Below are 20,417 nucleotides of genomic sequence, written 5' to 3'. Positions count from 1 at the left end.
CACGTAGAGCGATCAGAACACTCTCCCGGGTTGCATAATTGATGAATATAGAATCACAGTTATTACGGCAGCCGCGCTAATCGTGCTGATTGCCAATGATCTGTAATTGCGAACTTGTAACTCAAAGACCGGAGAGCCAACATCACACACGGGCCGTTGCAGCACAATGCTTTTTCCCGAGCCTTCTATTTCATAATCGTCATACATCACCTGTTGGAGCAGTATTTGGTAGTCCAGAACACCACCAGGCCATGCGTTGGTGATGAGCCCAGATGCGGTCTTATACCAGCTCCTGCAGCGAGTGTCATTAAAGCTCATCTTTTGCAGTTTTCCTTGTATCGCCCTATTATATTCATCCAACTTCTCTCTTTTTGGGGATAGAATAAGCGATTGTCCAAGCGCTTGTGCTTCCAGGATTGGTCGGATCAATCCGTTGATATACCGGCTTTGAGACTCGATTTGAAGAATTATACTGTTGTGTACAATACTCGTGTTTGGACCAAACAACATTGCAAAGTTTGGCATATCATCGACACATGTCCCCAGATACGCCCTGGCTCCATCCTTCCAGACATCTCGCAAAGGTCGCTTGTTCTTTCCGTAGATCAAGATTGGGTGCATGAAGTCCACAGTTTTAAAACCAGTGGCACAGATGATCAGGTCGTAACAAATATCATGTTCTTGATGTTGACTTTCAGCACTAGAAACTGTGATATTGTGTCCACTGATGCTCTTAATTGGCCTAGTCTCGAGATTGATATGTGCAAGACTCAGTGTCTGATAGAAGTCGTCAGAGACAATAGGGCGTTTGCAACCGAAGGAATAGCTTGGAGTCAACTTCTCCCACATATCAGATTTGTTTGGTAGCTGGCTACGCATGTAGGCTAAGGCCATCTGCCTGAACATCCCGGCATGCTTTCCTTCAGGATCAACTAGTGCTGAATGTTGACCTTCATTGGAAATCATCTGTTTCAGTCGGAGGTGCCATAGCAAGGGTGGCATAAAACGATACAGCATGCGTGTGAATCGCGAGATAGGCTTGTCAAGGCGAGGGAATATCCAATTAGGGGACCTTTGGAAAACGGTAACTTTCCCCGCCACTTTTGCGATCTCAGGGAGAAGCTGAACCCCGCTACACCCTGTATGACGATAAGTTTGATCCCAAATAACTGTAGGCAGCAGAAGCTTACCAGTTCCGATGATGGCAATATTTTTGTTTGCCATGTCGTAAGACCAGTCCCATCTAGCACTATGCATTACCTTTCCATCGAAAGTCTCTAATCCTTCAATTCCTGGCCATTGTGGTTGGCTCAGCTGGCCAACTGCACTAATCAAAAACAAACTCTCAATTTCGTTCAAAGATTCCTTCTGTGAGTCCTGAACATCTGCAGCAATCGTAAACCTGGTCCTCCATTTCTTCAGATCGTCATCCCACGCTGCCTCTTCAACGTTTGCTTTGAAGAAAATATGCTGGTATAGTTTATACTCTCGCGCTACATTGATAAGGTAAGATAAAATCTCTTTTTGTTCTGGAAAAAGGCGCGTCCAAGCGCTGTTCTGAGCAAAAGTGTAGCTGTAGAGGACGCACTCCACGTCACAACCGCACCCCGGGTAAATGTTATCATACCTTGCTAGTGATCAGAGCAAGACTTGTAGGGGGACACCATATTTATACGTACCAAGTACCTCCAAGATCAGCAGATTTCTCTAATATAACGAAGTCCCTACAGTTATTGCGTTTGATCAAGTCGACAGCAGCGCAGAGGCCAGATATCCCAGCTCCGATAATGACGACTGCTGTACTCGAAAAGCCCTTGGAATCAACCATTTTTACTTGATAATGGATTGCGAACGAAGAGTTCTGAAAGAAGTGTATCGAAAATGAGTCGTGCGTGCGCGAGATGAGAGCATGCAAGTGTAATGCGAAAGAAAGGAACTTCTTAAAGTCTTATATATAAAATGAGCTAGGAAGATATCGAGGATCCCGGGATTCAGAGATACGCAATATTTTTCCCGGTTAGATACGCAGAGGCAACATATTAATTAATACACAGCTGGCTGAGACACGGACTTTAGTCCATATGAAAGTGTCTCAAACTCTTTTCATTCGTCAAATATCCCCTGTACGGAGGGCGGTGATGTGTACAAAATCTGCTCGGATGTAATTGAAAAATTCTGTAAAAACAGTATGTATGGGTATGACCTAGTAAGCATATATTGACCTGAGTAAGGAGTATCTAAAGCTGCATAGGGCCAAAATTGCCATGTAATTGACAAATTTATTGGGGGAAGAAAAAATAATCCAAGCGGGCCACGTTCAGGCACTAATCAACTCTCGCCATTAATCGCGACGTCCGTGCGCAAGTGGTGTCCCTAGTCTCCGCAACCAAACTAACTTAAGAGCTAGGCGTACTATATGCCACTTAAGCCGGCCAAAATGCAGTAGAACACATGGAATGGTGGAAACGGGGCGGCGTCTGCGGCGTAGGTCATAATAATCACAATTTTATTTTTATTTTTTATTTTTCATCACCACCATCGTCGTTTTTCGCAGTTGCTCCTCCTGGACTCTTATCGAATGGAGGGGCTATCGGTGCTCGGTGGGCGAATGACAAACCAACCAGTTTCTTCTGCAGCAACACCCTCCAGAATTATCTGACGACAGGATTATAATATCCTCAATACTACATGTGGCGCTGCGGTCGACATGCATCGGATACAACGATGTGCTGGCAATCCATCTTGACATGAAACCGTCCAGCCTTTTACGCGGCGGATGGGGAGAAAGGGAGGGGGTGGGGGGAGGGGTTTGATTGCTCATCTAGCACTAGGGTGCTAGGCGTCTCTTATTCGTCCAAAAATCCCAGCAGAACGGTAAGCTAAAAATTTAGTGCAACTTGGTGTCATTTTGCGCCGAATCGCCCTGTCTGCTGATGTTGGCCGTGTAGGAGGAGGAGTCTTTTGCCATACGCTTCTCGTTTGCTTATTCAACTCCACTCATGTCCTCCATACGACTGGCTCTCTCACTATGGCCGTAACCCGTGGTCCTGGCAAGTTACACGCCATCTGCCCTTGTCGGCTCCGGCGGCTAGGCAACGCTACCGCATTCCGTCCGACTGAGAACATTTTCCCATTGGCTTAGTTACATATTTCATAATATAAGATAGAGGCAGGTGATCAGCAATTTCCTCTTTAAAGACTGGAGACTGAGGGGCACTGTACCATCATGCCGTGTCAATACTGTGCTCCACTATAATGAATTGCTTTTCTAGCTCGTAGTTTACACTAAAATCCAAGCACTGTGACATGTCGCCATGCATAGGATTTCCTCGGCTCGTGCGGTACGACAAAATTGAGGAGAACTCTGTTAAAGTATGCTGCATTAACCTGTAGCTTATGGATTTTCGCCCGTTTTTACTCGTTTCCACTTAGGACAGCCTAGTACATTGTGCCATTTTGGAAAATGTCCTGTGGTACTCCACTATTTCAAAAGTATAGTTTGGATGCTTTTTCCGCAAGTTAATATCTCTCCTTTGCCTTCTACAACTCATGTTTTGACTCGGGTGTTACTAAACCACTAGGAACTCCAGCTACGCCTTCATTAGCGTCTGTGTTAACTTATGACCTGATGTGAAATATGATTGGCTTAGATATGTCGTTGTTACAATCTATTTGTATTTGACTGCACTACGCCGCAACTAGTATGCGGCGCAGCACTGTACAGAACCCATGCAGGTGTCGTTCTCAAAATTGGGCTGAAAGCTAATGGAAGTAATGAGAATGCATGTACTGTACTGCCACGCAATACAACAAGTATTTTAATCTATACAATAAGATGAATGCAACCAACACACACGGTGATGCATGATATATTCATAGAGAATAGCGCTTTTGTCTAATTAGCGATGGCAGAACTTTCTTAAGGCAATCCAGGCCACTTTACGCTCATGTTGAGTCGCTAAAATGCTAATGATGGTAGACACATTCTAAAGTATCATAATACGTACTTCTGCCACCGCGCACTAAAAGCGAGAAAAAGTGTGTTAGATCTGCTTTGAGGGGGCACCTTACTAGCCCGTGGTACCCATTTACTGCCATACAAAGGTGGCCAGATTAGTGAAACATATTACGTAGTAGTTAGTACAGCCTTCACCGGCGTTTTTTTCGGGGTCTCTTTCGGTTTGTTTTTTTTTTCTCCCTAGTTTTCAAACTAAACTTCTCGTACGTAAGAGAGAACACTGCGAAGGTCTGCCCAGGGATCATCGGCAGCATTATGACGGGGATGGGACTCGTAATTCTGATATATCCAAGGCTTGATTAGTGAATCTAACCCATTTTGTTGCGTCCGACAGACATTTTTGTAGAGCTGCTCACTTTAATGTATGTATCAATTACCCTGCTGACTACTGTATACTTTATTTTATTTATTACTGTTTATAGTGCGTACCCAGCCTACTGGGTGTGACACGACTACTGTATATCAAGTGCGAGTGATTTACCTTGGCTGGTCGAAGAAATAGAGATCGCAAGACGCAAGACTTGACACCACGGATATTTACAATCTAGATATCTAACTATCCGAAAGCTATAAGAGATGACAATGTTGACCACAGTGAAAAACTGTATTAGTTTGTCCGAGGTTCAAAAGTATCCTTAAAGAATGCTGTAGAGAAGGCTGACTAATTGACTTTCGATTCCTTTTTAACAGAGCGCCATTCCATTGCCAAACTCCCAAGGATTGTAATGCACGAGAGCACCAAGCCAATATCCCAGATCCGTATGAACGCATTTTCCAAGCCAGCAATTATCTCTGGAGAATTATCTCCTAATGGATCAGAGTGCAAATCAGTAAACCCCAGGGCCTCGATAGTGGTTGCGTTCACACCAGGTATCGATCCCTGTAAGTTTGATAATAATTCGCTGGTAAAGACTTGCTGAGCAACTGAGATAAACAAAGCTCCTCCGAAATTCTGCGCAAACAGTGTAATAGATAAACCCAGGGGACCATCATCTTCCTCAAGCACTGTCTGTACTGCAATTTGCGGTATCTCGAATGCCAAACCACATGCGAAGCCGAATATACCGGAGTAAATAATATGCCGTGACAAGTCCGTTGTGATTGTCCAGGTAGTGAGTAGACCGGCCCCAACAGGCATCAAAATGGAAGACATGAGCATAAACGGCGTATAGTATCCTAGGATAACCGTAAATATTCCCTGAATAATAAGAGCAATATTGAAGCCAATAGTGACAGGAAGCATCATATACCCGGACTTCAATGCGCTGTACCCTAAGACACTCTGGTAGTAGATAGGAATGTAATATTGTAACACTCCCAAAGCACCATTGAGACAGAAGCTGAATAGCGCGCCAGCCATGACACTTCTCTGCATCAGGATGCGAGGTGGGATTGATGCGGAGCTGCCCTGCTTGTATTGATCGTAAATGAAGATAGCTAGGCAACCTGCGCACACAACTAGTAAGATAATAATCGCAGCACTAGACCACGTATACTTCGTGTTAGCCCACGTCAGTGCCAGGAATAAGCAGGTGACGGAAATTATAAAGAAAAAGTTGCCAGTAGCGTCGACCTTATGGAAAAGCTTCTTCCAAGAGAGGGTCTCATTTGTTGAATTAGATCGAGAATCTGGAAGAAATATGGCGAGAGAGGCCAGAACTAATCCACCTATAGGGAGATTGATGTAGAAGCACCAGCGCCAGGAAACTTCCGTGAGAGCACCACCCAATATCGGAGCCGCAATAATTGCAACGGCTTCTAGACCAGTGAGAAAGCTGATCAGCACTGGGCGGAGACGTAGAGGCGCAACTACCATTAGGGCAGTGAAAGTACCGCCTAGTATCCCCCCGGAGCCTATGCCAGTGATTGCACGTCCTGCTACAAACATTGCTGACGACGTTGCTGCTGCCGACAAAATGGAACCCAACAAGAATATGACGATTGCGCCCAGAAAGGTTATTCGAACGGAGAAGTGACTGTATAGTTGTCCCCACGTAAATTGAAAAGAGCAGGCAGTGAGTCGGTAAGCAACATTGTACCAACCTACGTCCGATATGGTGTGAAATTGCTGGGTGATTGCCGGTACTGCAACCCCGATTATGGAGAAGTCCATTCCTCCTAAGATCACGACAAAGCTCAGAGCTAACAGAGTGAGCCGTAGCCTGGTTCCAGAGACCGGGTTTGAGTTTGGAACTTCGCCTTCGTCGACTTCTCTGGTCGCGCTGAGATTTTGAGGAGCGAGCCCATTTTCACTGTTGCGAGTGCTCACATTCTTGGGACTCTGGACATTAGACAAGGGACTGGTTATCTCCTCGCTAAGCTCCATGATCAAGCCTTTGGTACGTTCGACTAAATAAAAGTTTTTGAATGTGTGAAGAGAAATAATTTTGATCTCATACAGAAATGTAATATTCCGAAGCAAATTCGGAGTGGTGTTTTGCAATAGCTGTCACAAGAAATACTGACGTACTTCGCTATGATATTATTAGTAGCAATAAGCAATTATTTAACCAGCACCTTTTTGTCCATGAAGCGGGTGGTAAGCATTTTTATGCACTTGCAGGGGTAGAGATTCACTCTAGTTCTAACAAGCAATCGGTTACATTTTCCAATGCCCATTCAGGCTTCAGAATATATTTTCAATGCACCAGGCCGCAAAATAAATTACTAGTATGGTACGCGGACCGGTCCGTAAGACATGCGACAGGGATCAACTACGGCTGGTCTGGGCTGGGTATATATGCGCCGCCAGGCGCAAAGATTTTGTTTTGTTTGATAAGTCTATGCGATTTGCACTGCCTGCACTATTTGCAACAGTTACATAGCTTGATATTTAGTTTAATTAGCTGCATGTAGCGCTGTGCAGGCCCTGGATTCCGTGGCGCTCTGCGTCACGGTGGGCCAAGCCACCACTTGACACCGCGCGTGCAGGTTGCCCTGCATAGCGGCATGTAAAATTAGCTCGCTCTAATGCTCTAACAAGGCAATGACTTCTACTACTCCTCCTACTAAGGCGCCCTGGCCGGCTATTTATGTCGCTGTTTGCACTGATTGCACTTTTTGCAACAATTGCGATATGTAATTAAATTAGCTTGCATGCCGCACCGGCATAATGCGCGCTGGCCAGCTACAGTATTTATGTCGCTGTTTGCACTGATTGCACTCTTTTGCACCAACTGCATCGTATGATATTTAACTAAATTAGCTTGCATGCCGCACCCGCATAATGCGCGCTTGCCGGTCATTCATGTCGCTGTTTGCACCGTTTGCACTCTTTGCAACAATTGCGATATGTAATTAAATTAGCTTGCATGCCGCACCGGCATAATGCGCGCTGGCCAGCTACAGTATTTATGTCGCTGTTTGCACTGATTGCACTCTTTTGCACCAACTGCATCGTATGATATTTAACTAAATTAGCTTGCATGCCGCACCCGCATAATGCGCGCTTGCCGGTCATTCATGTCGCTGTTTGCACTGTTTGCACTCTTTGCAACTAATGTCGCACAAGCATAATGCGCGCTAGTTGTTCAATATTGATGGCGAAATTAAATGCAGCTTGAGGTCGGAGAACTTTGCTCATTTAGAGGCGTCCATAGCGTCTTGCGTTCTTTTGCTGGCGTGTTTTGAGGGCCCAGGCAGCATCAGTAAATGGCGACTTTGCTAGGTTTATCGACGCAATTCCTTGTGTCTTGATATAATTATGCAATGTACAATGTGAAGCGCCTTACTATTACCGTACCGCCTGGTACAAGGGTGACGATGTTTCTCCTGATCTGGTATTATACAGCCTGTGAAGATAGTGGTCGTCCGAAAAAGGCCAATTTTGGCGAGACGGAGATCGTGTAGTGGTCTGTCATATGCATATTTTTAAGCGTGATAGAATCCGGGCATAAGTGATTTAATTGGAAGAGCGGAAGAGCGGAAGAGCGTCACGGGCACTCACATGTATACGCCATGATCCTGCCGATCACTGAAATATTGTCAGTCAATGTGTGTGACTGCTCGAACATAAATGCACATAGAAGACCACTTGGCTGACCTTTACCAATCTCGAATCAAGTCAAGACTCATCTGAAGAGCAGACGTTTCAAGTCCTTGCGAGCAAATTATATATAAATTCTATGATTGAAATCATCCCAATCACATCTCACAAACACTGCGTCATATCAAAATGCCTAATGGATTCCCCAACTTCCGCTCAGTGCCCGAAGTCTATCACAAACCGAAAAAGCCAACAACGGTGGCCAAACCCTCACCAAAACAAGTTGACAGTTCATCGGCGTCTTTCACTAGTGATGCCGAGACTCTACGAGACATTCCTATGAAGAAATCAGTTTTTCGTGCTACGCTCGACAGTAAGTTTACAAAGACAATCACATTGTATATTTTGCTATCACTGCGGCGTGATTAGCCCTAAGAGACACGTAGCTTAAGTCGAAGCTAACAGGTATTGTTAACAGCCATACATGACATAATGAACTATCCGGCACACCGAAATACCCGATAAGTAGAATCGACTCGCTACTTTCACTAGGGGTTTCATGAGCGCTTGAACGGGTCCGATATGTACGTAAACAGATTCGGAGTACGGAGTCACAATGGTAATCTTGGCATGATAGCAAAATAATTTGATGATTCCAATATATGTTGAGCGAGACTATCCATGTAGTATTTCCAAGCGGCACGGGCGCGATGATAAAAACCGAAGACTCTTAGGTTTCCTCTAGCAGCAGCAGCGTAGAGAGCATTACACCCCCTGAGCATTGAAATCAGCTCCCATTTGCAGTACTTATTGGACAACTTCAGACTAACCTCGCGCACTAGCCCATTAAATTGCATGTGTTTCTTACATACCCTCAAATGCCGTCAAAGAGTATTATCAAGAGTTCTTGCTTATGGGATAAAAACCGGCCAGGAATTTCCTATTTGTGTATCACGGAAAGCCTATGACGTTGTTTATACCGTTCTTGGGGGTTTGAATGGACTAGCTTTTGGTATGTGAAGCCGTCAGTGTGGGTGGGAAGGCCTCTGGAGTCAACCTTGTTAAAACTATGCCCAAGACTGAGGTCGCACGATGAAACCGCTTGCGAAGCGGTGGAAAGATGTTATCAAAGCATATGAGCGAAAATGTTGATCGTGATGAGAACGTTGTGCTTGTGGCCCATGGCTTTGGGATCGCCGCGATGGTCCCGTATTTCAAGAAGCTAGTCTATAGCTACAATACTTCAGTTTCTCGCGCGAGACGAGTGCATCTGGTCTGGCAGGTCAAGACTATTGGACCTCTGACAGTATCAGATATCCCGATCGCCATGCAACCCATCCTGAATAGTCTTCTTGACGGTGACGTCTTGAAGAAGCGTTATGTAAGTATCTTTTACCCTAGTGGCCATCAATTCTGACGCTGATTGCGAGACTAGATTTTGACCATTTTGATTTATGTGGCATCGGGTACTGTACCATTATCGGAGATGTCATGAAATTTGGTGACCGTAATCGAGCCGTCGCGTACAATGGTCATGCCGACTATCTTGCAGGCGGAGATTGGGTCCTAGAGTCGGACGGTCCCATCATTAGAACCAGACGCTAGCACCCGGTCATCGGGTGAGAAGGCCATTGACCGAACCCAGTCTGAATGGCCCTCAAGGGTCTGTAATTCTGCACTCCATTTTTCGTTAACTTGTGGAGAGCCGAAAAATATAGAATTTTATTTTATCCCCATACATATATTGTAAATAAAGATGTGAGGTAGAGGGCAAGCAAGTGGATTTCTGGTGTAGAGCTATAGGTATCTATAGAATCAAACTGATTACTGATCTCTGTCAGTTCCTCCCCTCCTGTGCGAAGATACGTCCTTGGACCGTGGCAATCGCAGCAAACCCATCATCTACTTGAATACAATTGAGTGACTTCAACGTGCTGTTTGCAATAATATTCTCAAACAGATTTTCTGTTTCTCCTTTATGGCAACATCTGATTATTAACGTGCTTAATGAAGGAGGTAATAAGGGATTTGTTGGAAGAGTATCCTTGTCAGTACCTAATTTTGCTAGAGCTGAAAAATCTTGAAAAGAGTCGAATTTGGGTGTCTTGTCGAATTCTTGATGTAGGTAGTCTGGTAACTCGAAACAAACTTCTTCCAAGCTATCTTTGTGCAAGTGAAGAGCTGGGTATATCTGTTGGGCATCGAAGTGGCTTTTATCAACTAGCCAGGATGCCTCAGGACGAAGGTATTTGAATGTTTTAAGGCGTTTGCAGCTTAAGATCAATGCGCGAATACTCTCATTATCCAAGAAACATCTACTGAGGGTGATACGCTGAAGGGGAAGACTAGCAGGAAGTTGTCTCAAGGTCATTTGACGGTACCAGCAGTTCGTTATGGAGACCTGTGATAATTTAGGAAGGGGCTTAATGAATTCCGATATTTGAGTCGGATAGCGAGTAAACTCATTTGCCGAAAGGTGAAAGGTTTGCAGATGAGGCAAAGATAATCTCCCTTGCTCAAGAGGATCCCTCAATATTCCTAAATAGTTTTCGTAATCAGGGATTGTGAGATGGCGTATACTGGGTGTTTTAGAAAGTAGTGGCAAGAGCAGGTCTCGTAGAACGTCCATCCATTTCCCGCCCCTGGTGTTTTCTATCCGTACAGTATTGATTTAACATAGTCTCCGAAAGACGGATTGTTTTTAATTGTTTCAAAAAAATGTCGAAAGTGATCTGGTGTTTTTGAATAATTTGTAAAGGATTTATAGAGAAGCGAAGTGCTGACACTTCGGAAATGCCGACTGACACAACAAAGACGGCTTAAAATGGAAGGTAGTAGCTTTTCAAGTATCATCTCTAGGATCTCAGTAGGTAAGTCTTGGACGACAGTCATGTTTAATTGAGAAGCAGATACGACTTAAAGAAAATTAATAACCATGTTTCCACTATATATATACCAAATTAAGGAAGAGGGTTAATAAGGCTAAAAATTGATTACCTACCCTTGGGGCTGGAAATATTGACAAGTGGAATTTCATAGTTTACGTCGGCAGGTTCCTGCCATGAGTTACGACAAAACCCGCAGTTCCCGTAACTATTCCACTGCTTGTGATTACGTCCAAATACTATAAGCCACAGAACTCAAGTATTACATGTAAGCATCATAGGCGTACACCGTTGACACATTTTTGGCATCTGGGGTTTTGTGTAATCAATTATATTTCATGGAGATAATTTTACACTTGACGATAGCTTTAAAAGACTGCTACTGTAGTCTTTGAACTGACGAAGTAGTTCTAATATGTCTTATCAACTATCGAGACACGAAGCAACCAGATCGCAGGTATCTTGTCATAAATAGCGTCATTAATAATGAACATCCCTGGTCTCTCGTTCCTGTCGGATAATCAGTTGTCCACCTCGATCGACATTCAAAATGGCGTTGTGAAAGGGGTTCACGCATTTGTGACTTATCGATTGCATCGTTGGCAGAATAATTCACACAACGGTTTGACGAAGGTGGAAGTATTCGAGCAATCCCTCAAGAAGCTTGGGGCGGCGCGTTACCACGGGGTTTTTACGGTGATTGGATCTCAGGACCTCGTGCCTTGGCGACGAGCCGAATTCATTTTCGTTTTACTGCGTTTTGATCACCGCTTAAAGCGACCTATCAAAGATATGTTCGATTTTGAATTTTTCGGTCTACCTGAAATGGTATATGTCCCTGCATGGAAGAAAGGAAAAAATGCTGTGCAACAATTCATCGACGAATGTCAGTCATTTATTGCTAGCCATTCAAGAGAAGAAATCGGGGAAACATTTGGGACGACTATTTCTCGCGGGAATAGTCAAATTTCCGACAAACAAAGTAGGCCTATACCAAGACAGCCCTTGGAACTCTTGCTGGATATGATGCGGGACCTGAATTATGAGATGAAAGAACTGAAAATGCTGCTTTTGAATATTTCCAACGATCGACGGAGTGCGCTACGAGATTCTAAGACTACGGGATAAATTTTGATTGTCGCTTAGTTAGTTCTTTTCTGTTATGTATGCAATAGCTAAAGCCAGATTTCGAATGACAGGATCGATCTCTCCATTTAAAATTCTACGGAAAAGTTAAAGAATATACATAAATAGTTTGCCGAGTAGAAATGGACTCGATATCCAACGCATTCTTTAATCTTACAAGTGATATGTATGTGCCATACTAATTTACATCTACCTTTACTAGTCCAAGGCAACAAGATAGTGAATCAATGTGTTTATAGGATCTCTGCTCACGATTGATACAGTTTTGTGGGAGCTTTCCATGGGGTCCACGCACATGTAAATATACCCAGCCCCCTTATAACGTAGTAGGATTCCTTCATATTGCATTCACATTCCCATGTTCATTTCAGGACCGATAGTTGTATGCGAATCGTGTTGATACCCCTGCTAATCCCACTAGTGGCTTCAGTAACGTGGGATGTGATCTCTCCGGTAAGAATGTATGCTATTGTCATTTAGCAGAGAAGCGCCCTCTAGAGGCAAAACTTACGGTCATTAATTCTTGCGGTTGCTCCGAACATGTGCATTTAATAAAATCAATTACAGTTTCAGACCATTTCTTTGAGTCCACCAGCAGAGGTCTACCTTCAGGAGCACAATATTTTTCCATCAATGTAACGAGAATTCTCCCTAATGCGACACTATCTGTGTTATGATCATTTGATACATGGGAGTCGAAAGGTGAACAGCTTTCTATTCTCGCTATAAGATGATGTAAGTTAGAAGCCCACGCAAAGAAGTGTCTACGAACCTAGTTTCACATTCCCCTCTTGTGAGATAAGAACATTTGTGCAACTCAAAGCACCATGAATAAACTTTTCTGACGAAATATACGAAATGGCTTGCAAGAGCTAATCACAGCAGACTAAGCTATCAATCAAGATGAGATCTGGGGTCATACCTGAAAAGCTATTTCTTGTAGTTGCTGCTCGGTTGGATATACGGGAGCGCGTATGATATTTTCTAGTGATATATACATCGGCTCAGAGACAACGAATATGGTGTGTTCGCTCAGAAAGATTTGCATGATGCTCAAGATATGCTTGTGTTTGAGTTGTGTGAGTATTTGAAGAGTTTTATCGTTGTCCGATATGTCAAATTTTCGAATATTATATATGCTATACTCGTGGCTGTCATGAACAGCTATTACCATTTGTTCCAGCTTAAATTCGTAATCATTTGTATATTCGTTCCAGGGTTCTCCTCTCTTTATGGGGATTAACGGACCATCGTCATTTAGCGCTGTTGGATACTGAATCTTTTCCGATGTTACCTCTGCGGCTAAGATTCCTGTACCATTTGCCGGAGAGAGAAATCCATTTGAACCCATGAATTTTGTTCGCCGGTCGATGGACATTATGCTTGGTTGACGTAGAAAATTTGCCTGCCAGCGTCGGATTCTCTTATTCTCACTGATTCACTTTAAGTCATGACGAAGCTTTCATCCCAATATTTTGCGCAATATTATAAATAGACCGGTTCGTATTATGGGCCTAGAAACTGACGCTATAATTAGAAATTGTTGATAGAATATAGGACTAGAAATCTTGGACCTAGAAATCCTGGGCACTGAAACTGACGCTATAATTAGAAATTGTTGATAGAATATAGGACTAGAAATCTTGGACCCAGAAATCTTAGACCTAGAAATCCTGGGCACAGAAATTTATGCTATAATTAGAAATTTCTGGGAAAATATAGGCCCAGAAATCGTGGATTCAGACATCCTGGGCACTGAAACTGACGCTATAATTAGAAATTGTTGATAAAATATAGGACTAGAAATCTTGGACCCAGAAATCTTAGACCTAGAAATCCTGGGCACAGAAATTTATGCTATAATTAGAAATTTCTGGGAAAATATAGGCCCAGAAATCTTGGACCTAGAAATCTTGTGCACAGAAATTATGCTATAATTAAAAAAACTTGCAAGGCTAAAGTAAAATATCTGTCAAAAAATCTATCATGAAACTGACTTCACCAAGGCAGTGATCCCAGAAAGCCTCCAGAAAGAACAAAAGACTTGGAAATGAATTCATGATCCCTTATGTACCAGAGTGAAGTTGACAACCAGGATGCCAATCTTATCAAAGAAGCGGCAGACAAATTTCTCGGTACGGTACGAATCAAATTAGACTCGCTTGTATTTGACTTTCCGCCGCGAAGGGAAGATATTGCCAATAACGTAGAAAAAATCGTTGAGACTTTTCAGAGGGGGTGCCATCGGTTACACCCTACAAACTATATACCAGCAATTATTCATAGAGATTTGCTTCGAGAAGTAGTGCATTTTAACCATGTTGATCCTCGGTCTTTAAGCCAGTCCAGGAGCCATCCGCCATTGATTATATTTCCACCAGGAGCGAAAGTACGATGCTTAAGAGGGAGGAGTCGCTCAGAAGCTGCATTGCGGTTTTTTCCGCCCTCAGAACAATGGTGGGTTGTTGACATATATTCTGAAGGTAAATATCAAACTGTGACGACGTTCTTGTGTATCTGATCGATATAAGATTCCAGTGAAACACTCCGTCACGCCCTAACTCATGATGACTTCCATGTTGCAAAATTCTGCGATGGAGAAATTTATCGAAAGATAAGGTATAGCCAGATAAAGAAAGAGGAAACCGAAGAGGCTTTTTGGAGAAGCAAATTAAGCAGCAATGGAGATAGATGCATGACTCAGTTCTTTGAGGATGGATCATATGTTGCCACCTTTGACAAACTCCTTCCAATTCCTGGGGTCTGGGAAGGAATGCAAGTATTCAAATTGCCAGAGCTCATGGCGCTACATGCGAAAGAGGTACTACCCGTTGCGTGTGCTTACAGATCATGTTCATTAACTGATGTGTCTAGGAAATATTCAATTACATCAATCATATTTACGAAATTTACACCTTTATCCTGAATAATAGACAGGAGCTCATGCCGATGGTAGACTACGAGTCCGTCAGGAATATAAGAGGTCGAATTCCATCCATGTGCCATGCAGATTTCGACTATTTGGATATAGAGTTTCGATCCCGAAGACTATTACCAGCCATTCAGGACCAGAATACGCGTGACGAAATATGGGAGCAGCTTATGAAAGTCAAAACGATAATTCCTTCCATGTACACCATGCTCCAAGATATGTACTATTTGGAACCACTCTCAAGTGCCATGAAAGGGCTTCTTGGGAACGCCAAACCATCCGTCGACCAAGCTCTGGGGAAGATATTCGTTGGAGATCCAATGGCCGGGAACCAGGTAGTTATTCAAATGAGCGAACGTACCTTCCAACTTTATCCAGGTAGCCATACAGACCAAAAAAGAATGGGCGTTTTCCAGTTGTGGCTTTTCGCTGCTCGGAGCTTTCCTGATCTAGTGCCTAAATGCCCAAGGAAAGACAACAAAGCAGCGTTACCCATTCCACGAAAGCCTAGTCCCTCAACTTGGTCGCAATTTGCACGACTAGCACTAGATCTAGGATTCACGTCACCTAAAATTCGCAAATTAGCCGAGGTATCTCCGGAGATTGAATTCACCTCTCCGCCTACTGGCCCTAGGCTTCTGGTTCGTGGTGATGGAGAAAGTCTTAAACGTCGGTGCGGACGTACGTTTCAGCTTGCGCATGAACATGACAGTAATTTCTTGTTCATTCCGCACCTACAGAATATAAGTTATCAAATCAAAACGGGGATTGGGTCTTTTTTTGTTAGACATTCAGTTTTAGACGCCTTCTTTGCTTTCGGCAAGATGCAGCTTCCCGAAGTCAATGGCCTCGGTTCTTCGTACGTACCTCGCCACATTAAAGTGTGCACAGAGCCTGTGGTCACTCAAGTGCAAGAAGGCAGTCATACGCCGAGAAAAGATGATATAAACACTCTGGGAGAGCTCCAGGGGCTACGTCAGAAATTAGAGCTTGCGGGTGAAAAGGAACGAAATATGGCAGCGCAGCTGGCTGAGAAGGAGCGTATTCAACAGGAAGCTAATGCTAAGGTTGCAATGCAAACGGTGGCATTACAATCAGCCCAAGCAAAAGTCGCTTCGCAGGCAATAGAACTAGAAAAGGTAAAAAACCAAGAGGAAGAGAGATCGAACCAAAAAAATGACCACATTACAAAAACAACCCAACGGCTGACGCGAGCGGAAGGTGAAGTGTCGGCACTAAAAGTTGAGATTGAAAACTTGAGGAAAATCAATCAAACCCATACCGAGCAGAAAGCCCTAGTGGAGGAACAGTTAGCTCAACAACGTCAGCGAGTAAGGGAGATGGAAACTGCAAGGGAGCTAGATGATGGAGGTGTTTCTGATATACTGGATGCAGACCAGGAATTAAGAGGGAACAATGATACTGCAGAGCTCCACGACACAGTGAGGAACCTGACCAACAGTATCAACAGGTATGAAGCAGAAAATTCCGAATTGCGCCATAGAGTCGGGGAACAAGCTCAATCCTTGGAGACCAGAAATTCTCAGCTTGCCGACCTTCAAAACACACTTGCGATAGTTAACCGTGAAAAAGAGGCGTTTCGGCAGCAGAACGCCACATTGGAGTCCAAAAGTGCGAAACTAAACGAGATCGTTCTCTCCAAGGCTCAGGAACTTCTCAAGGAGAAGGAATCGCTGGCCAGTGGCCTCAAGGACTTGAAGAATACTATTCGACATTGTCAGAGTCGAATAAACACACTTACCGGAAAGGAGAACGAGCAACAGCAGCTATTATTTGATTTAAACCTTGTACAGACAACCATTACGGAAATGACTAAAGAGCAAGGATGCAGACCTATTAACATGGCCAGTGTTCGCAACGGATGTTTCGAGATGAAACATATGTATCGTCTGCTAGATCGAGTCCATTCCCACGATGCAGGCGTTCAAACCTTTAGCGAGGGGGGTCGTGTTGCGACGATCAATAAGTCAAATGCGGAGGCTGACCTGAAGCTTGCAAAACCTATTATAGAGTCCCTAGTGACAACGGAACGCCAGATGGTCAACAAGTCAAATGCAGAGACTGACCTGAAGCTTGCAAGATCTGTTATAGACTCCGTCGTAACAACTGAACGCCGTGTCATACACTATACTATTGTAGACGGCAAATCCACAGTTTTCGACAAGAAGCAGACTAAGGATGAAACGGTTCGAGAGCTTTTAAAGTACATAAGAAAGGAATATTTCTTGTTTGATGCTAATGACCAAGGCCTTACACCAGAAGGAGCTTTCATCACAGGCGCGGTGGTGGTTCGTAAAAATGTTTCAACCCAACCTGACCCCACGACTACACAAGAAGTTTCAGACCAATCCGAATCCGAGCCTCGGAAGATCAAGACCCTCAAGAAAAAGTAAGGAGACTTCTGCCTACGTTGATCGGCATTATGAAGCCCACAGCAGATATAGAGGAGAGAATGACCCAAAAAGATCACGTGAAAAGTAGGTTATTGCGAGGGGCGAATTCATAAGCTGTCATGGTTTGACACGTATAGTTATCAGTTAGTTAGTTGGTCTGTTGACAAAACTTTGTTCCCTTTTGACCAGTTAGCGTGCCAGCTCGTATTTGTTAAATTACAGCCAATCAGGAAAGGTCAATGGCTCCATAGCCAGGCTGCCAAGTCATGATCTAATAATAGATTGCACGAAATAATTTCTAAAAATAATACAGTATATTAAAAAGGAAATATCCGATACGCATTCATCTAGGGTGCAAAATGGATTTTACTTTCTGGTACGCGATCGGTGTCGCCGCGATACCCTCTTACCTATTGATAAGGCATGTAATATGGAGGCTGGTATACGTCACTGCCCATCGTTCCTCTCCTAGCGTTTACCGATATTTCGTGTATTATCGGATTCCATGGCTCTGGAAATTTTCCGTGAGTATCAATATCTTTACAGTAACGGCAATTCTCTTTTTTTTTGGGATAAATTTATTTTTCATTGTCTTTAAAGGTGAAAATTTGTCAGATTTTACCAGACAGACAGGCAGAATCATGCTCATTAATCTGATTCCTCTATCCCTGGGTGGACGTGTCAATTGGATATGCTGGCTTCTTAACATTGATCCTTGCCAGCTGAGAAGGATACATCAATGGATTGGCTTTATTGCTGCGGTAGAGGGTACCGCACATGTCATTTTGTCTGTATTTCAGAATATTGACCAGCTTCGGGAAACGGTCTCCGCAGCGGATATATTGGTAAGTTGTCATATTCTAGAACAACGTAGATGCTGAGGAGTATAACCAGACGGGTTCTTCATTAGCTTTGATCCTAATGTCCTTATTTCCTCTGTTCCGGAAAAAGTCATATGAATCATTTTCCATCATTCACGTTACAGGGTCGGTTCTCCTGGTAGGCACTCTGTGGCATCATGTCATCGGGAGTTCACCATTTCAAAAGCCTAGAGTCTATCTACTTATTGTGACTTCAATTTGGCTCGTCGACCAGATTCTACGACTAGGCTGTCTTCTATACCGAAGTTTGCCGCATCGTGGGGTTGGAAATAAAGCTACATTGGTCGCATTTCCCGATACAACTCATATCTGCGTGAAGCTTTCGGCTCCATGGAACTTCAGGCCTGGGCAATATGTTTATCTCACCATTCCTCGAGCTAGCAAAACCGCTCTTATACAGTCACACCCTTTCTATATTGCATGGTGGTACGAGTCGCTTGGAGATCACAACGACGAAAAACCGAAGGTCCACAAGCCGGACACAATTGTTCTCCTATCAGCGACCAAAAATGGATTCACAAAAGAATTGACTCGAGTCTCTCAGCAGAATCTGTTGATGAATACGCGAAAGGCACTGAAGGAGAAACAAATGCCTGACCCTTGTTGGTGTGCCACTTTAGATAAAACGTGTCAAATACCAGCAGTTATTGAGGGTCCTTTCGGGCACGAAGTTAATCTGGATACGTTTGAAACAGTTCTATTCTTCACGTCCGGGATTGGTATTGCAGCGCAACTACTATATATGAAGCACCTTGCAGAAGTTAAAGAAAAAGACGGCTCTAAGCGGGTTGCTCTCTTCTGGGAATTGCAATCAGAATGTGAGTTGGCCAATATAAATCACTAATAAGCTAATCAAAGCGAGCAGATCATGCTTTCTGGGTTAATTCATGGATGACTGAAATACTGAGCATCGACAGCAGTAAAAAGGTGACTTGATATGTGTCCTTATTTTCCACATGATCAAGCTAAACTCTACTAGTTAATATATGTTCACATCTATGTGCTGGGTGATTATGTTTCTGAAGATACGCAAGTGGGGAACAAAGGTATGCGAGGGAATCGCATTGAAGTAAACTACCATTCCATGGATGTAGATACCATCCTTTCGCGCGAAAAGATTCTTAGAAAAGGGAAAACAGCTATTTTCAGTAAGAATTCTTCAACTAACTACTAAACAATACTAAGTTTGATAGCGTCCGCAACAAAGGGATCGACACATCGGATATACGATCATTTGAGCAAAGACAATGGAGAGTCCTGGTCTGTGTATGATCTAGGATTTGATGAATGATTCAAGTGGCTTTTGTCTGGAAAATATCGCCGAATGATGATAGAAAGTGAGTTTCTGTCAATTTACAAACCAGGTTGTAGGGTATGCATGTATGTATCTATATAATCGCAGTATATTAGTGCATTGGCAAAGCGTTTGTATGACAACCTCTTTAAGTTGCTGTTTTTGTCTCAGAAGAAAAGTAAACTGCTATACTGTATAATACCTGAACGATAACACAAACAAGTCAGCAGAAGTTATCTATTACCTGTTATATGAATGAAACAAGCCTCGTTGGTGGTCAGGACGTCATGTTACTAAGCAATACTTCGCACAACCACGTTAACTAAGTACGTTGCTCCAGCCAATCACAACGCGTCTGAACTATGTTACATAGGTATCTCTCAATCTGAGTCCCCATGCGGTTGTTCGTTCCAGTCTAGGTATGCTATACATGCTTCTCAGTCCAGATCCTTAATCCTGTCTCAATGATACATCGCTCAGCCACCTGTCTGTGATGAAGACATCGTGCATAACGTACCTTGTCATATCGTAATGATAGACCCATTAGAAGATATAAGCAGAATAAAAAGCAATATAGATCACTTAGCTCTTCCACTATTCTCCAGGCTTTGGCAGTGAAGTTTTTGTAAAATTAGGTCTTTGAATGCATTCGAGACTAAAGCAGATAAAACGCTGGTGGTAACTACAAGCCTTAACATGACTGATCACCGTGCTGACAGATCATGCATTCGATACTCACAGCCCATAAAATCATGAACCGTTAATTACAGTGAAAGGACTTTGAGCTCCTTGAAATTTAGGGCATAATAGTCCGCTATCTCTGTCTGCTTAATATGTGTGTATTCTGCTTAGTATCTTCCTA

General features: G+C 43.4%; 7 protein-coding genes across 7 annotated transcripts; 5 read left to right on the top strand and 2 right to left on the bottom strand.

The window, feature by feature from the left end:
* Positions 1-12: 12 nt before the first annotated feature.
* Positions 13-1,828, bottom strand: TRUGW13939_09739 (uncharacterized protein; the record flags this gene model as incomplete). Its single annotated transcript, XM_035492859.1, has 3 exons — positions 13-1,139; positions 1,191-1,627; positions 1,680-1,828. The coding sequence occupies 3 exons, from the start codon at positions 1,826-1,828 to the stop codon at positions 13-15; spliced, it is 1,713 nt and encodes a 570-aa protein (XP_035348752.1).
* Positions 1,829-4,679: 2,851 nt separating this feature from the next.
* Positions 4,680-6,344, bottom strand: TRUGW13939_09738 (uncharacterized protein; the record flags this gene model as incomplete). Its single annotated transcript, XM_035492858.1, has 1 exon — positions 4,680-6,344. One exon carries the CDS (start codon positions 6,342-6,344, stop codon positions 4,680-4,682), a length of 1,665 nt encoding a protein of 554 aa, XP_035348751.1.
* Positions 6,345-8,192: 1,848 nt separating this feature from the next.
* Positions 8,193-8,528, top strand: TRUGW13939_09737 (uncharacterized protein; the record flags this gene model as incomplete). Its single annotated transcript, XM_035492857.1, has 2 exons — positions 8,193-8,376; positions 8,482-8,528. The coding sequence occupies 2 exons, from the start codon at positions 8,193-8,195 to the stop codon at positions 8,526-8,528; spliced, it is 231 nt and encodes a 76-aa protein (XP_035348750.1).
* Positions 8,529-9,123: 595 nt separating this feature from the next.
* Positions 9,124-9,498, top strand: TRUGW13939_09736 (uncharacterized protein; the record flags this gene model as incomplete). The annotated part of the gene is made up of 2 exons (XM_035492856.1): positions 9,124-9,384; positions 9,439-9,498. 2 exons carry the CDS (start codon positions 9,124-9,126, stop codon positions 9,496-9,498), a joined length of 321 nt encoding a protein of 106 aa, XP_035348749.1.
* A 1,876-nt stretch (positions 9,499-11,374) lies between these two features.
* Positions 11,375-12,016, top strand: TRUGW13939_09735 (uncharacterized protein; the record flags this gene model as incomplete). Its single annotated transcript, XM_035492855.1, has 1 exon — positions 11,375-12,016. The coding sequence occupies one exon, from the start codon at positions 11,375-11,377 to the stop codon at positions 12,014-12,016; it is 642 nt and encodes a 213-aa protein (XP_035348748.1).
* Positions 12,017-14,729: 2,713 nt separating this feature from the next.
* On the top strand, positions 14,730-17,380 carry TRUGW13939_09734 (uncharacterized protein; the record flags this gene model as incomplete). Its single annotated transcript, XM_035492854.1, has 3 exons — positions 14,730-14,855; positions 14,909-15,647; positions 15,768-17,380. The coding sequence occupies 3 exons, from the start codon at positions 14,730-14,732 to the stop codon at positions 17,378-17,380; spliced, it is 2,478 nt and encodes an 825-aa protein (XP_035348747.1).
* A 641-nt stretch (positions 17,381-18,021) lies between these two features.
* Positions 18,022-19,552, top strand: TRUGW13939_09733 (uncharacterized protein; the record flags this gene model as incomplete). Its single annotated transcript, XM_035492853.1, has 5 exons — positions 18,022-18,225; positions 18,275-19,079; positions 19,127-19,188; positions 19,241-19,307; positions 19,455-19,552. 5 exons carry the CDS (start codon positions 18,022-18,024, stop codon positions 19,550-19,552), a joined length of 1,236 nt encoding a protein of 411 aa, XP_035348746.1.
* Between the last annotated feature and the right edge of the window lie 865 nt (positions 19,553-20,417).

This window comes from Talaromyces rugulosus, chromosome V (genome assembly GCF_013368755.1).
Source record: "Talaromyces rugulosus chromosome V, complete sequence".
Classification (NCBI taxonomy): domain Eukaryota; kingdom Fungi; phylum Ascomycota; class Eurotiomycetes; order Eurotiales; family Trichocomaceae; genus Talaromyces; species Talaromyces rugulosus.
Note: the sequence above shows the minus strand (reverse complement) of the source record. Positions and strands in the feature narration are given on the sequence as shown.